The sequence below is a fragment of the Sturnira hondurensis genome, unplaced genomic scaffold, assembly GCF_014824575.4.
Source record: "Sturnira hondurensis isolate 20B ecotype Veracruz unplaced genomic scaffold, ASM1482457v3 Scaffold0015596, whole genome shotgun sequence".
Taxonomy (NCBI): domain Eukaryota; kingdom Metazoa; phylum Chordata; class Mammalia; order Chiroptera; family Phyllostomidae; genus Sturnira; species Sturnira hondurensis.
The window spans coordinates 10,523,511-10,537,683 of record NW_028088227.1 but is presented as its reverse complement, the minus strand read 5'-3'; the positions used below and the strand labels follow the sequence as shown (position 1 = coordinate 10,537,683).

At 36.9% G+C, this 14,173-nt stretch overlaps 1 protein-coding gene across 1 annotated transcript in view; it reads left to right on the top strand.

Annotated features, from left to right (window-relative positions):
* SEC63 (SEC63 protein translocation regulator) overlaps nucleotides 1-14,173 on the top strand; it is a 77,353-nt gene that overhangs the window by 52,983 nt on the left and 10,197 nt on the right. The window contains exons 15-19 of the mRNA XM_037064989.1: nucleotides 1,247-1,306; nucleotides 1,509-1,682; nucleotides 4,988-5,146; nucleotides 7,151-7,252; nucleotides 12,640-12,738. Of these exons, the coding sequence (XP_036920884.1) occupies nucleotides 1,247-1,306; nucleotides 1,509-1,682; nucleotides 4,988-5,146; nucleotides 7,151-7,252; nucleotides 12,640-12,738 (594 nt within the window). The remainder of the gene's footprint in view (nucleotides 1-1,246; nucleotides 1,307-1,508; nucleotides 1,683-4,987; nucleotides 5,147-7,150; nucleotides 7,253-12,639; nucleotides 12,739-14,173) is intronic.

The window sequence follows — 14,173 nt, the reverse complement described above, 5'->3', positions numbered from 1 at the left end:
ACAAGAAACGTCTGCTGCATTTAAACCCATGTCTAAAACCTGTGGTAGGAAAAGCATCTTTTGTGATAGAGTATATCAAGTCAAAAGATGTTGCATTTTATGGTATCAAATGGTAAGGGAGCGTTTGTGTCATGGATTCTGGATGAGAGGTTCCTCCTGGGAGAAGAGGAAACTACGCCAGTGGTCAGGATTGGGTTAGAATCTAAATTTGTATTGCATACATGCTTTGGAACTTCCAGCCTGAGAAATGAACAAAAAAATCAGTCTTGGGCTGTTGATACTCTGGAATAACTGGCAGAAGAAAAGATAAAACTGCTCTGGTTGAAGGGAAGGAATCAGGTATTCATTGTTCAATTCTTGTATGAACTGTATCTCAGAGTAATTAACCGTTACAACCCAGTAATAAATGAAGAAATGAAGCAGAGAGGATAGAATTACACTAGCAGTGACAACGTTGTCTATAAAGGCCCAGGTGGTAAATGTTTCGTTCTAGGCCACATCATCTCTGTAGCAACTACTGAACGCACAAATTGGCATGATTGTGTTCCAGAGCAACTTTGTTTAAAAAGCAGGCCATGGAGCGCAGTTTGCTGATTCCTGGATTAGGCTGACAGTTTAGAGCCTGACAGTTGTTACTGTTTTTACTTCTTAACTTTAATAATTCCAGGAAGTTTATGAAACACAGCCCACATCACTCATTATTTTCTTGTATAGATTCTTACTGGAATTTAATGTTAAATGTACTGATTTTAAATGGATTATGTGGTGGATGGTGTGTGAATTGTCTTGGTGTTCCACTTCTTAGTTACAGATCCAACGAGCAGTATCACTGACAAAAATAAATAAACTGATATTGGTTTCATGTTTTCATGTTATAATGAAAATAAGGTAACATTCGTATTTTTATAATATCAAAATAGTCACGTCTGGTTACTATTAGAATAAAAGTGAAAATTTAAATTATAAAATATTTTTGAGTTTATAATAAGTTGACATATCTTAAGTCATTATATCTGTAAATTTCAGTAGAGTGTACTTTTCAAAAATATTCAGGACATATGTGAGATATTTCATAAGTAATGTCTGAATTTTCATTTAGTGATTGCTTCAGTTTCCTGTCCTCCCTATGCATCCCTGTTTTCTCCAATTTAAAAACTTACTGGTAATATATTTTGGAAGATCGTTTTGCTTACCTGAAAGATAAATACTGATGGACAGACGTTATGTTTTCTTCTCATCACTCTAGGAAGTATTTGAAAAGGAGCAGTCCATCTGCGCTGCAGAGGAACAGCCAGCGGAAGAAGTGGTAAAAACCTGAGTGTTCTTACCTATCTTTCTTGGTGACAGAAATATTTTGTTTTGTTCTCTGGCTGATTTATATTGCTGCCGGACAATCATTCTGTTTATGAAAACATTTAGTTTAGCCATTTCCACCTAAAAATTAGTAGGACTCTCAAATGAAACAATTGCTATGATTTCTGAGTGTGTATGTGTGTTATAATTTACAGCAAGGTGATCCTAACAAGAACAGGACAAAAGGAGGATGGCAACAGAAGAGTAAAGGACCCAAGAAAACCACTAAATCAAAAAAAAAGAAAATTGTAAAAAAAAAACCTATACCTGTGCCCTTATCACAATCAAAGCAGCAGAAACAAAAGCAAGCAAATGGAGTCATTGGGAGTGTAAGTTTATTATTGTAATTATGTAATTATCTTTATTGGGGTGTATCATAAACTAAAATATTTCAACTTTATTGTACAGCTTCTGAAGTTTCATGTATGTATGTACTCATGATACCCAGATCAGATATAAAACCTTACCAGCACCCTGGAAAGCTCTCTTGTGCCATTTCAGCAGTTCATTCCCGTGTGTGTGTGTGTTGGTGTGTGGTATTCTGTTGTATGAATACACCACAATGTGTCTCTCTGTTCTGTGGTTGGTGGACATTCGGGTTTCTAAATTTTGCCTTTTATGAATAAAGGTGCTGTGCTTTTTCTTGTGCATTTCATTTTGTGGACATTTTTCTTGGGTATGTACCTAGCAGTGGAATTGCTGGTTCATAAAACTAGGTGTATGATTCGCTTGTTGAAAGAGCCCATTTTCCAAAGTTGTACCATTTTATGCTCCTGCCAGCAAATAATGAATCCAGTTGTTCCACATCCTCACCATGTTTGGTTTTACCAGCCTGTTTTATTTTAGCCACTGTGATAGATCTGTTGTGGTTTCTCTTTGTGTATGATTTTACTTGTATTTACCTGATGACTAATGATGGTTAGCACCTGTTCATATTCTTACTGGTCTTTTGGATATTCTCTTTTTCTCCTGGGCTGTTTGTCTTATGGATTTTTAAGATTCCTTTCTGTATTCTGGGTATGAGTCCTTTTTCATTCTTCATGGTAGATGTTGGTGGCTCTTAATTTTAATGAAGTCTATTTCATCAGCCTTCTGTGGTTAGTTCTTTGGTGTCCTGTTTGACATTTCTGTCTCTTAAGGACATGGAGATATTTTTCTGTTTTCTTTTTTTTTAAATATTTTATTTATTGATTTTTTTAGAGAGAGGAGAAGAGAGGAAGAGGGAGAGAAACATCAATGCATGGCTGCCTCTTGAGCACCCCATACTGGGGACCTGGCCTACAACCCAGGCATGTGCCCCGACTGGGAATTGAACCAGCAACCCTCTGGTTCACAGATTGGGGCTCAATCCACTGAGCCACAGCAGCCAGGGTTCTGTTTTCTTTTATAAGTATTATTATTTTACTTGTTATTTAGCACTATATATCTTGAATTAATTTTTTTAAGTAGTTTAGGGTAGGGATTATGGACTACTTTATTCTAGCACCATTTGCTGAAAAGATCCTATGTTCCTGCCTGAATTGCAATGGTGATCTGCTATAAAACAAGTTACTATAATAGTGTATGTGTAGGTGTGTTTATGGACTCTACTCCATTTAATTGGTTATTTGTCTATTCTTGTGCAATATCACACTGTCTTAATTATGATAGCCTTATGTTAAGTCTTGAAATATGTTAGTGTAAGTCATCAAACTCTTATTTCACTTCTTCAAATTGTCTTGACTTTTAGGTCCTTTGCATTTCCAGCTAAATTTTTAGAATAAGCTTGACAATTTCCATGAAAAAAAATCTGTGATTTAGATTGGTATTTCATTGAATCTATGGTTCAGTATGGGGAGAATTCACATGTTAACAGTACTGGGTTTTAATTCATAATCATGGTTTATCTTTATTAATTTGGGTCTTTAATTTTTCTCAGCAGTTTTTGGTGATTCCAGTGGCAGAGCTATGGTTCGTCTTTCATTAGATTTACTCCTAGGTATTTGATGTTTTCTGGTGCTATTGCTTCAATTAACATTTAAAAAAATCATTCTGCAATTTCAATTGCTGATGTAGAAAAATAAAGTTGCTTTTTAAATGTTGATTTTTGTATCAAGGAGTCTTGATGAATTAGTAATAATTTTAACCACTTGTAGATATTTTTAAAAAGATTGTCTGCATACATAATTATGCCATCTGGGAATAAAGACAGTTTTGCTTTTTAAAAAAATCTTGTATGCTCTTTCTTCCTTTCTGTCTTAATATACTGGCTAAAACTGTCCATGTCATGTTGATTAGAAGTGAAGATGGTGACTACTTATGTCTCCTTACTGACTTCAGGGGGAAAGCAAATGTTATTTTACTATGAAGTGTGATGATGTTAGGTCTAGGGTTTTTGTAGATATTCTTTATCCGTTTAATAAAGTGTTCCCCTCTATTTCCATGCTGAGAATTTTTATGAACAGATACCAAGTTTTATTAACTGTTTTATCTCCATATGATGAGATGATTTTATAATAATTCTTTCTGCTAATATGGTGGATTATATTAATGTGTTAAAAATTTAAATAATCATTATATTACTGGAACAAATCTAATTTGCCATAACATAGTATCCTTTTTACATATATCTGGACTTGATAATTTTTTTTTATGATTTCTAAATCTCTTTTTATAAGAGAATATTGGTTTGTTATTCTTCTTTTGTATTGTATTTATGCTGGCCTTGTTATAAACAAGGTAGGAAGTGGTGTTTCTTTTTCCTGGAAGAAAAAATATATGTAAAGTTGGATTTATTTCCTTCTTATTTGGAAGAATTATCTAGAGAAGCCATCTGGGCTTAGAGTTTTTAAAAAGGATTTAGTTATAGAGTTTTTGTCTTCAACATATTCTACCTTTTTTCCTTATCAGTTTCATAATTGTGTTTTTCAAGTACTTTGTCTATTTCTTCTTGAGTTATCAACTTTATTGACATAAAGCTCTTCATAATCTCCTTTATTTTTAATGTTTTTTTGATCTGTAGTTACACCTCTTTTATTCCTAATATGGGTAATTTGTGTTCTGTTTCTTTTTTCCCTCTGGTGAATTAATTTTGCCTAATAACATTTATCAATTTTATTAATCTTTTCAAAGAACCAACTTTTGGTTTTGTTTGGGTTTCCCTTTTGTGTATCTGCTTTCTCTTTGATTTCTGCTCTGTTTTATTTCTACTTTCTGTGCATTTAATTTGCTGGGGGTTTTTTGCTTTTTGAAATGGACTAGTAGGTATTTTGTCTGGGATATTGGCTTTCCTTACTGCATTGTACTCTGAGTCATAGAAGATAATATTAAACTCCCATAACAGTACTTTTCTGTAAACTTCCTATTTCCCTTGAGCTGCCTTAGCCATTGCAGTAATATACATTGCACATGGGAATAAAATATCTTTATTTTACCATCTATGAAGAATGAGTAAAATAGGTAACAGATAGATAAACCAAATGTTAAGGCTTTCAGTCTGACTTTCACATATTTATAAATTAGAATGTTTATAATTCTCTAAAATTCTTGATGAATAATGAAATTGTAATTTGAACTGGTTAAGTTACCATCAGGGACTCAGAGTGATACAGTCATAGAGATACTCAGAATTTTTTTGGTTGCTTTTTCCTTTTAGGAAGCTGCAGTAAAGGAAGACGAGGAAGAAGTTTCTGATAAAGGCAGTGATTCTGAAGAAGAAGAAACCAACAGAGATTCCCAGAGTGAAAAGGAGGATGGTAGTGATAAAGACTCTGATAGAGAACAAGATGAAAAGCAAAACAAAGATGATGAAGCAGTAAGACAGACTTTTAAAATTTTTTTTAATGCAATTTTATTTTATTTACTTTTTTATTGTTCAAGTACAGTTGTCTTCATTTTCCCCCAACTCTCCCCTGCCCCACCCCATCCCCACCTCCCACCCTGGATCCTACCCCTTTGGCTTTGTGCATGTGTCCTGTATACATGTCCCTTGATGACCCTTTACTTTTTCCTGTTACCCCTTCCACTCCTCTTCGGTTACTGTCAGTTCATGGGGCAGACACATTGGTGTTTCCCTCTCTTTCTCCCTCCCTTTCTCTGAAAATAAATAAATAAAATCTCTTTAAAATCTTTTAAAAAATTGAAAGACAGATTCAAATAATTGGAATTATACCTCTGGTGATAGTTTTGTTTTTTGTTACTGTTTATTTGCTTGCTTGCTTGTTGCTTGTCAGTTTGCTTCCAGTATATTTTATAATCCTGTATTACTTTGTAAGACTATTTTTGAGGAATAGTGGTCAGAATTGTAAAGAAAAATAGTTTCTAACAAGGGTTGGAAGTCCTAATTTTTTTAAAGCTTAAACTGCTAAGTGGATTAGTACCTAGTTTGAGATGCAGTCACTTTGGTCTTTCAAAGCAATTTCCAGTGCTGGAGGTGCCTCTGGAAGCATGAGTAAGGAAAAATGGGTTATGAAATAGGCAGCAGTTTACTTGGAAGAGTCTCTCAAAAGTTCAATGTAATGTTTAGGGTAAAGAAACATTACTGTGAACTGTAATGTCAAGGAGTTGGTAAAGGGAAAAGCTAACATTTTTAGAATGCCACCTTGTTTCAAGAGGTATATATGGCATTAAGGAAGAGGAAGGAATCCTTAAGCAGTTAAAATTGTGAGAGTAGAGAATAGAAAACAAAATCCCATGGCACGGCATTAAGGTGCACATGATTTGTGGGAGGGCACTAGAAAGAATGTTTGGTGGACAAATAATGAAGTTTCCTGCAAATGAACTTTTGGACTGATCAGCTGTCCCTTTATGTTTGTGGTGTTCTTTTTGACTGGGCCATCGATCCAAAATAACCCTTGTGGTTTAGGGGAGAAAAAGGGATCCCTGAATAATCTCTGGGACAAAAGCAGAGGCCAGAAAAAAGGAAAAAGTAAAGGGCAAAGAATAAAAGTCAAGGAAATAATGTACCTGCCATTGGGGAAAAAAAAGGATGGCTGTATTTACAAGTACTGGCCTTTGACTGTTTTGTACTTTGGGAATTAAGTTTATAGCCAGAAAATTAAACCTAGCAAAGAAATTATCCTAAGCCTTGCTTTGTGAAAGAGTTGACGTATTCCTTTTTGAGCTGATTAGGGTTGATAGAGGTGACCCTCGGGGTTTTAACATACTAGTTTCTTCAGATGACCAAAACTACATTCAATTGACCAAAAATTATACAAATGACATAATTATTATCTGTCTCATTGCAAGCATTGCATTAGATGACAAATATGAAATAGTTTTTCCCTTAAATGATGGTAGGGTAGTGAGCAAGGCAGATAAATAAACGTTATAGTGCAAAAGAAATCGTGCTCACTTTAGTGTAAGGTGCAGCCACAGCACGAAGGAGAGAGTAGGGGGAATTTGTGGAACTCAGGAGCCCATACTTCAGGCATTAGATGCTCCTGAAAGAATAATGTGTAGGAATTTGCCATTGCTCAGAAGGTAGAGAAAGGGGAAAACAAAAATCAAGAAGGGTTTACCCGGAGTGCAATGCTTTGTGAGTTCAGCGAAGACTAGGAAGTGCAAGATGAGTAGACTGAAGAGTGCTAGGTGGAGGGCAGCGACAGGAGACTGGATCGGGAGGGGCTGTGTACTCGTGCTAACTGGGTTAGATTTGGTTTATTAAAATCAAATCCAAGTTTTGAGCAGGGAAATGATCAGATTGTGGGGCTAAACCTAGCAGTAGTTAGCATTATCAGGAATGATAGCTAGAAAAAGAAACTCCTCAAAATGATCAAAAACATACTTGATTTCAAATATTTAATTTTTATTTTATTAGGAGTGGCAAGAATTACAACAAAGTATACAGCGAAAGGAGAGAGCTCTGCTGGAAACTAAATCAAAGATAACACATCCTGTTTATAGTCTGTACTTTCCCGAGGTGAGTTATATATACTCAGCCCATTCTTTTCCTTATTCCATTTACTTTCTTTCAGACATTTCTTGGTTGCTATTTATCTCTCTGTGGTGGGTACTGGCTCAAAGGCCACATTTTTGAAGGCTGTATTTCAATATGAATTGTGTTCAGTGAATGTTCAAAAAGAGGATTGTTAACTTTTAAATAAATTTTGTGGTTTTCTGTGCTTTATTTTTTGTGTGCCAGATTACTAAGGTTTGTGCTTTATGATGATTTTTTTCATTAGCACTTCAGGCAGCTAATCATATAAATGTATATTTTGGCTCGACATGGCTGTTGTGAATCTGTCACTTCTATCAAGTTTTAAATAGGATGAAAAGTTCTTAAATTTAGAAAGCTTTGCCATGAGCGTTCTCTGAGGGGCCTTTACTGGCCACCTGGAGCCATTGGACATGCCCTGGGCCCAGTAACTGCCCCGGTCCTGGGAATCGTGGGACCAGCCAAGTTCAGTGAGAGCTGAGCCTGGCCGAGCCCCTAGGTCAGGACAGATCATTGTGGTGCTGTCTGTTCCCTGGTCCTTGTTTGCTTTGTGATTGTGGCCTGCTCAGCTTTTGGTCTCCTTGACAGGCTATGTTTGTCTTTCAAATGAATTTGGGATTGGCTTGACATTTCACTTTCGTGGCTGATTCTGTCTGTGGCTAGAGGTCAGGAACTGTTGCCTCAGTTCAGTGAAGTAGTTCCACAGACTGCCTTACAGCTTTGCCACAGAACCTTCGTTTACCACTCATGTTTGGCAGGTGATTTCATGTATACATCTGCTTTTGTTCTAGAATGTCAATCTGGAGTTGCTGGGGGCTGCTGAAAGCAAATCCTAAGTAATTTGGCTTTCCTAATAATAAATGAGCGGCTCTGCACAGACTGTTGTTTTGACTTGGAGAGACACCGGCCCAGGATTCCATTTAAAGCACCTGCTGATCTCCTGGCATGTCCTGAGCATTAGCCCATCTGTGGGGGCATTTTGCCCATCGTACTGGTAGTCTGCCAACACCAGGGCTCCTGAAATCAAGTGAATAAATTCCACTCAGTGATGGGTTTTTAAAAGTGCCATGGGATTCTGTAAGCTACATAATTTTTATCTTTGTAATAGTTTCATTTTGGGCCTTGCCTAGTTAATAGGCAAAATAGTCATTCACTTTCTTGGAACATTTTAGCAGTAAAAGTACCCTTTTTCAATTTAATCTGCATCTGCACATTAAGCATCTTAAAGTACCACTTACCAGATAAAATTTATGTAGGACTTTGCTAACACCTACCTGTCTACCTTCTAATGTATCTACCCCACTACCCTAACACACTGCCCACTTAAAGATTTATGTTAATAATTGCCTTACGTGTTATTGAAACTCATTACATTTAATATGTAAAGAATGGTTGGGAATCACACACAACCAAAGAACAGTTTTGTTTTTAGTGCAAATAACTCAATGGTAAAGCATCTTTCCCGCTTTCACCACGTGTATTAAGGAGTCTAGGCACAGGTGCCATGCCATAGATTGATATTCACAGGTTTCTTAATAAATATTCTTGAGTGAGTCTCATTTTAATCAAGTAGCCTTGGAGAGGGGAGGGAGAGGCACTTTCCAAGTGCAGAGGTCAAGGAGAAATGTCCGTTCTTGAATGTATCTCTGTGCTCTTTATGTAGCATGCATGTCCTATGGTGGTATTTCTGACAATGAAATGTCAGGACTACTTAAACAACAGAGGTACTTACCTCATTTCATTAATAATCAACTTTATTGCAGTCTATATGCTAGACATTCTAACATATTTCACTTGTGCTATCTTAGTTCCTCTTTACTACACAGCCTGAGGTAGGCTCTCATCATTAAACAGAGGAGAAAAGTGGCAATTAGAGAAGTGAAATAACCTAGGTCTGTGTGGTTTAAAAACATCATTGGCAAACTGCAGCTTGTAGACAAACCTGCTTCCCTGCCTGTACTTGTGAATGAAGTTTTATTGGAACACAGCCACACTCATTCTTTTCATACTACCATGGTAGAGTTGTAGACTCTATGGCCCACAGAGCCCAGGTATTAATACTCTGCTTTGAGTCCCTTATGTTTTTACCCATTTTGTGTGTGCAAAACACACAAACTTCTATACATACACCTGTTGTGGTAGTCCTAACCCTTGAGTTAGGCTGAAGTTGGGTTAATCATGCACTTGTGACTTATTTATTATTCTTATTTATGTTGCATAAGTCATTTAAACAAAAGAACCTTTAGTGTAGCATTATTGGAAACATAAAAGCAAAAACTGCAAGTGATTTTAGCTTACAAACAATATTTTCTCTGAAACTTTTCTCTGAAAAGTTACCCTGCTTTTGGGTGATTGAGAATTTGGGATAGTCTGGTGGTGTTTGGGTTAATATTTAGAATATCTTAGTGTTTATTTTTAGCTCCAAAACATTTTTAAAAATATTTTTTATTGATTATGCTATTACAGTTGTCCCATTTTTCTCCCTTTATCCCTTCCACCCTGCACACCCCTTCACACCCACATTCCCCCCATTTAGTTCATGTCCATGGGTCATACATATAAGTTCTTTGGCTTCTACATTTTCTATACTATTCTTAACCTCCCCCTGTCTATTTTCTACCAACCATCTATGCTACTTATTCTCTGTACCTTTTCTTCCTTCTACTTCCCTGCTGATAACCCTCCCTGTGATTTCCATTTCTGTGATTCTGTTCCTGTTCTAATTGTTTGCTTAGTTTGTTTTTGTTTTTGTTTTAGGTGTGGTTGTTAATAACTGTGAGTTCGCTGTCATTTTACTGTTCACATTTTTTTATTTTCTTTTTCTTAGATAAATCCCTTTGACATCTCATATAATAAGGGCTTGGTAATGATGAACTCCTTTAACCTGACCTTATCTGGGAAGCACTTTATATGTCCTTCCATGCTAAATGAAAGCTTTGCTGGATAGAATACTCTTGGATGTAGGTCCTTGCCTTGCATGACTTGGAATACTTCTTTCCAGCCCCTTCTTGCCTTCAAGGTCTCTTTTGAGAAATGAGCTGACGGTCTTACTGGAACTCCTTTGTAGGTAACTGTCTCCTTTTCTCTTACTGCTTCTAAGATTCTCTCCTTATCTTTAATCTTGGCTAATGTAATTATGATGTGCTTTGGTGTGTTCCTCCTTGGGTCCAGCTTCTTTGGGCCTCTCTGAGTTTCTTGAACTTCCAAGAAGTCTGTTTCTTTTGCCAGATTGGGGAAGTTCTCCTTCATTATTTGTTCAAATAAATTTTCAATTTGTTGCTCTTCCTCTTCTCCTTCTAGTACCCCTATGATTTGAATGTTGGAACGTTTAAAGATGTCCTGGAGGTTCCTTAGCCTCCCTTTATTTTTCTGAATTCTTCATTCTGTTCTGATTGAATGTTTCTTTCTTCCTTCTCGTCCACACCATTGATTTGAGTCCCAGTTTCCCTTCATTACTGTTGGGTCCCTGTACATTTTCCTTTATTTCACTTAGCATAACCTTCATTTTTTCATCTAATTTGTCACTATATTCAACCAGTTCTGTGAGCATCTTGATTACCAGTATTTTGAACTGTGCATCTGATGGGTTGGCTCTCTCTTTATGGCATAGTTTAATTTTTTCTGGAGCTTTGATCTGTTCTTTTGTTTGGGCCATTTTTTTTGTCTTGTTGCACCTGTTACATACTGAGGGGCAGAGTCTTAGGTATTCGCCAGGGTGGGCCACCCACCTCGCTGGGTTGTGACACTGTATGTGGGGCAGGGGTTTGAGAGGGAACAATGGCGCTTGCTCCACTCTGCCAGATTTCAATCACTTCCCCTGCTTCCCACAAGCAAACTGGGCCCTTTTGGTGCTGGTTCCTGGGTGGGTGGGCTTGTGTACATTCTAGGACCCTGTGGGTCTCTCCAGCAAACTCTCCTGTGAGGCTGGGAGACTCCCTGTGCCTCAACCCCCACAGGTGTTTTCAGTCAGTGGCTTTAAGGCTCTATTTCCTAGTGCAGGAGCCCTGGGCTGTGTGGTCTATCTCCCCAGTTGTTCCTCCTGGTTTATCTGCATGCAAATGTGGGACCACCTGGTCCACAAAACGCTGCCCGCCTTGTCTGCCGGCTGCAGCCTTGCCTGCCCTACTCCACAATCCGCCACTTTGCTGGGTCAGCCTGCTGCAGCCTTTCCCGCCTCAATCCTCTAGCTGCTGCCTTGCTGTGAGTCCTCTTTGCCCCTCCTAATGGTCCGGGTGAATGTCTCTTCTTTAACTCCTTGGTTGTTGGACTTCCATACAGTTTGATTTTCTGTCAGTTCTGGTTGTTTTTTTCTTTTTAAATTGTTCTTTTTTTAATATATATTTTTAAAGATTTTATTTATTTTTAGAGGGGAAAGGAAGGGAGAGAGAGAGAAATATCACTGTATAGTTGCCTCTGGTGTGTCCCCTGCCGAGAACTGGCCTGCAGCCCAGGCATGTGCCCTGACTGGGAATCGAACCGCGATCATGTGTTTCACAGGCCTGTGCTCAATCCACTGAGCTACACCAGCCAGGGCTCTTTTTAAATTGTTCTTGTCCTTCTTTCTTTTGGTTGTGCGAGGAGGCATAGTGTGTTTACCTTCCTTGGCAGGAAGTCCTCCAAAACAATTTTTAAGTTATTTTAGAAATATATCTTTCCTAAGCACCTGACTAAGCAACCAAGCAGACTGAAATTTGGTGTTTCCAGAATCCTTGGATTTCCAGGTGTTTTTTGTTTTAAATTTTCTCTCTCCTGTGGGTTCTCACTGTTGTCCCTGCTATGCATTCAGGTGCAGTTTTTTTTATTTTGTTTTGTTTTTTACCCAGTCCTGTAACTAACCTTTTATAAAGTACAACTGAAAGGCTGAACTTAATAGTACGTAAAATCATGTGCAGTGAAAGGTATGAATAGGCTCTTAGACTTCAAGATATGGTCTCTTACGAGTAATGTGTTTTAATGTATTGCGTTCTCATCCGGTTGCCCAAGTCTCTTCCACTCCTCCTTTCTGGTTTTTGCTTATTACTGTCAAAGATTACTAAGACTATTTGGTATATGATATTGTAATAGTTTATACTGTTTTCTTTTTTTAGAAATTTTTTGTCATTTAAGGGTAATCAGGGGGTTTTAATGAAGATACCCATCAATAGTTCTTTAAGGGGCCATTTGAAACTCCAAACTTACATACAAAAGTTTTTTGGAGAGCAAATCTGCAAATGGGCAAGAAAAATGTATTTGTTCGGGTAATATTTATTATACATCTGTTTTGTACAGTATAGCAGTGAATAAAACAAGGACAATACCTCTTAAATTAAACAAAGTAATACTGTCTCTCTAGTTCTTTCTGACTATTTATATTCTGCTTTTTTCTTGTGCAGGAAAAACAAGAATGGTGGTGGCTGTACATCGCAGATAGAAAGGAGCAGACCTTAATATCGATGCCGTACCATGTGTGTACACTGAAGGACACAGAGGAGGTAATTGTCCAGTAACAGTGCTTCAGTCTGTGCCCACCTGTAGCACCTCATCATCTTGTCACTTCACAAACTGTTTTTTCGAAAACAGTTCATCACACTTGGCGTATTTCATTTTAAGACATTTTGTTCTCTGATGTCTCTGGGGGAAACTCATTTCAAATTTATAAACTTTAAATTGCTAGGCAACTTGATCAGTCTTTTAAAAACTTGTCCACAGTTTATTTTGGGGAGTGTTCATTGTTAGTATCTAAGAATGTATGCCTTTTCTTCTTCCTAGAATTTAATTATATTCTACAAAGAAGTATGACTTTTATTCTTATTCTCATTGGATTAGTGCTAAGTAAGATACATACCTTTCTTCTTAAAAACAAATGTAAGAATGGGTGATTAAGTATTTAAATATGGAATTTTTTTATTATGTGGCATTGTCCACTGTTAATGATACCACTACTGTAGCATTGTGATGAATATCTTGTACCCCTTAAGAACTCTTTTCTGTTTTTTTGTTTTTCTTCTTGGTTTTTTAGGTTACTTTTCTAGGAAAAGGTTCTGTTTACTGTCTACTTGGATAAGTTGCTTGCAAGAGCAAGGTTTTTGAATTTTGAGGTAGTTTTATGATACTGATTTTTTTTTCTATTAAAGACTTTTTATTTATTTTTAGAGAGAGAGGAAGGAAGGAAGAAAGAAAGGGAGAGAAACATTGATGTGTGAGAGAAACATTGTGGGCTGCCTCTCACAAGCCCCCCTGAGGACCCAGCCCTCAACCCAGGCATGTGCTTTTACTGGGAGTGAGCCATACCAACCAGGACTTAATCCAGAAAGTTCCCCCCCTTGTAACTTATATAAATGAATGAAGTAGTTTGATTATTTGACACTTGGAGGTAGAGCCAACTTAAGGATATTTCTTAAGGCAATTTTTTAGAATGTAAATTTTACCTATTTTTTAATAGATAATACATTTACCTACCTAGTTAGTATATCAGAAGATATACAGAAGTGTACATATTGAAACATCTTGCATCTCTGTTTCTCACTCATCCATTTCCCTTCGTGGAAACCATTACTTAATCAAATCTTTATTCTTCATGTGTGTATTCTAAATTATAAGCAAATATATGTGTGTATTTTTCGCAGTTTTACAAAAATGTAGCATACACCATGTTATGCACCTTACCTTTTTCTCTTAGGAATATAACTTGGAATTTGTTCCATGTTAATACAGAAAAAGCTTCTTCATTTCATTTTACAGTTACCTGGTATTCTGTCTGTATGGATTTTTCTTTATTTAGCGCTCTGCTGTTTAATGGACTTACTGGTTTCTTGTCTTTTGCTGCAGTAAATAACCTCATATGTCATTTTGTACATGTACAAACATTTCTGTAGGATGAGTTCATAGAGGTAGAATTAATGAATCACAGGCTGTACATTTTTAATT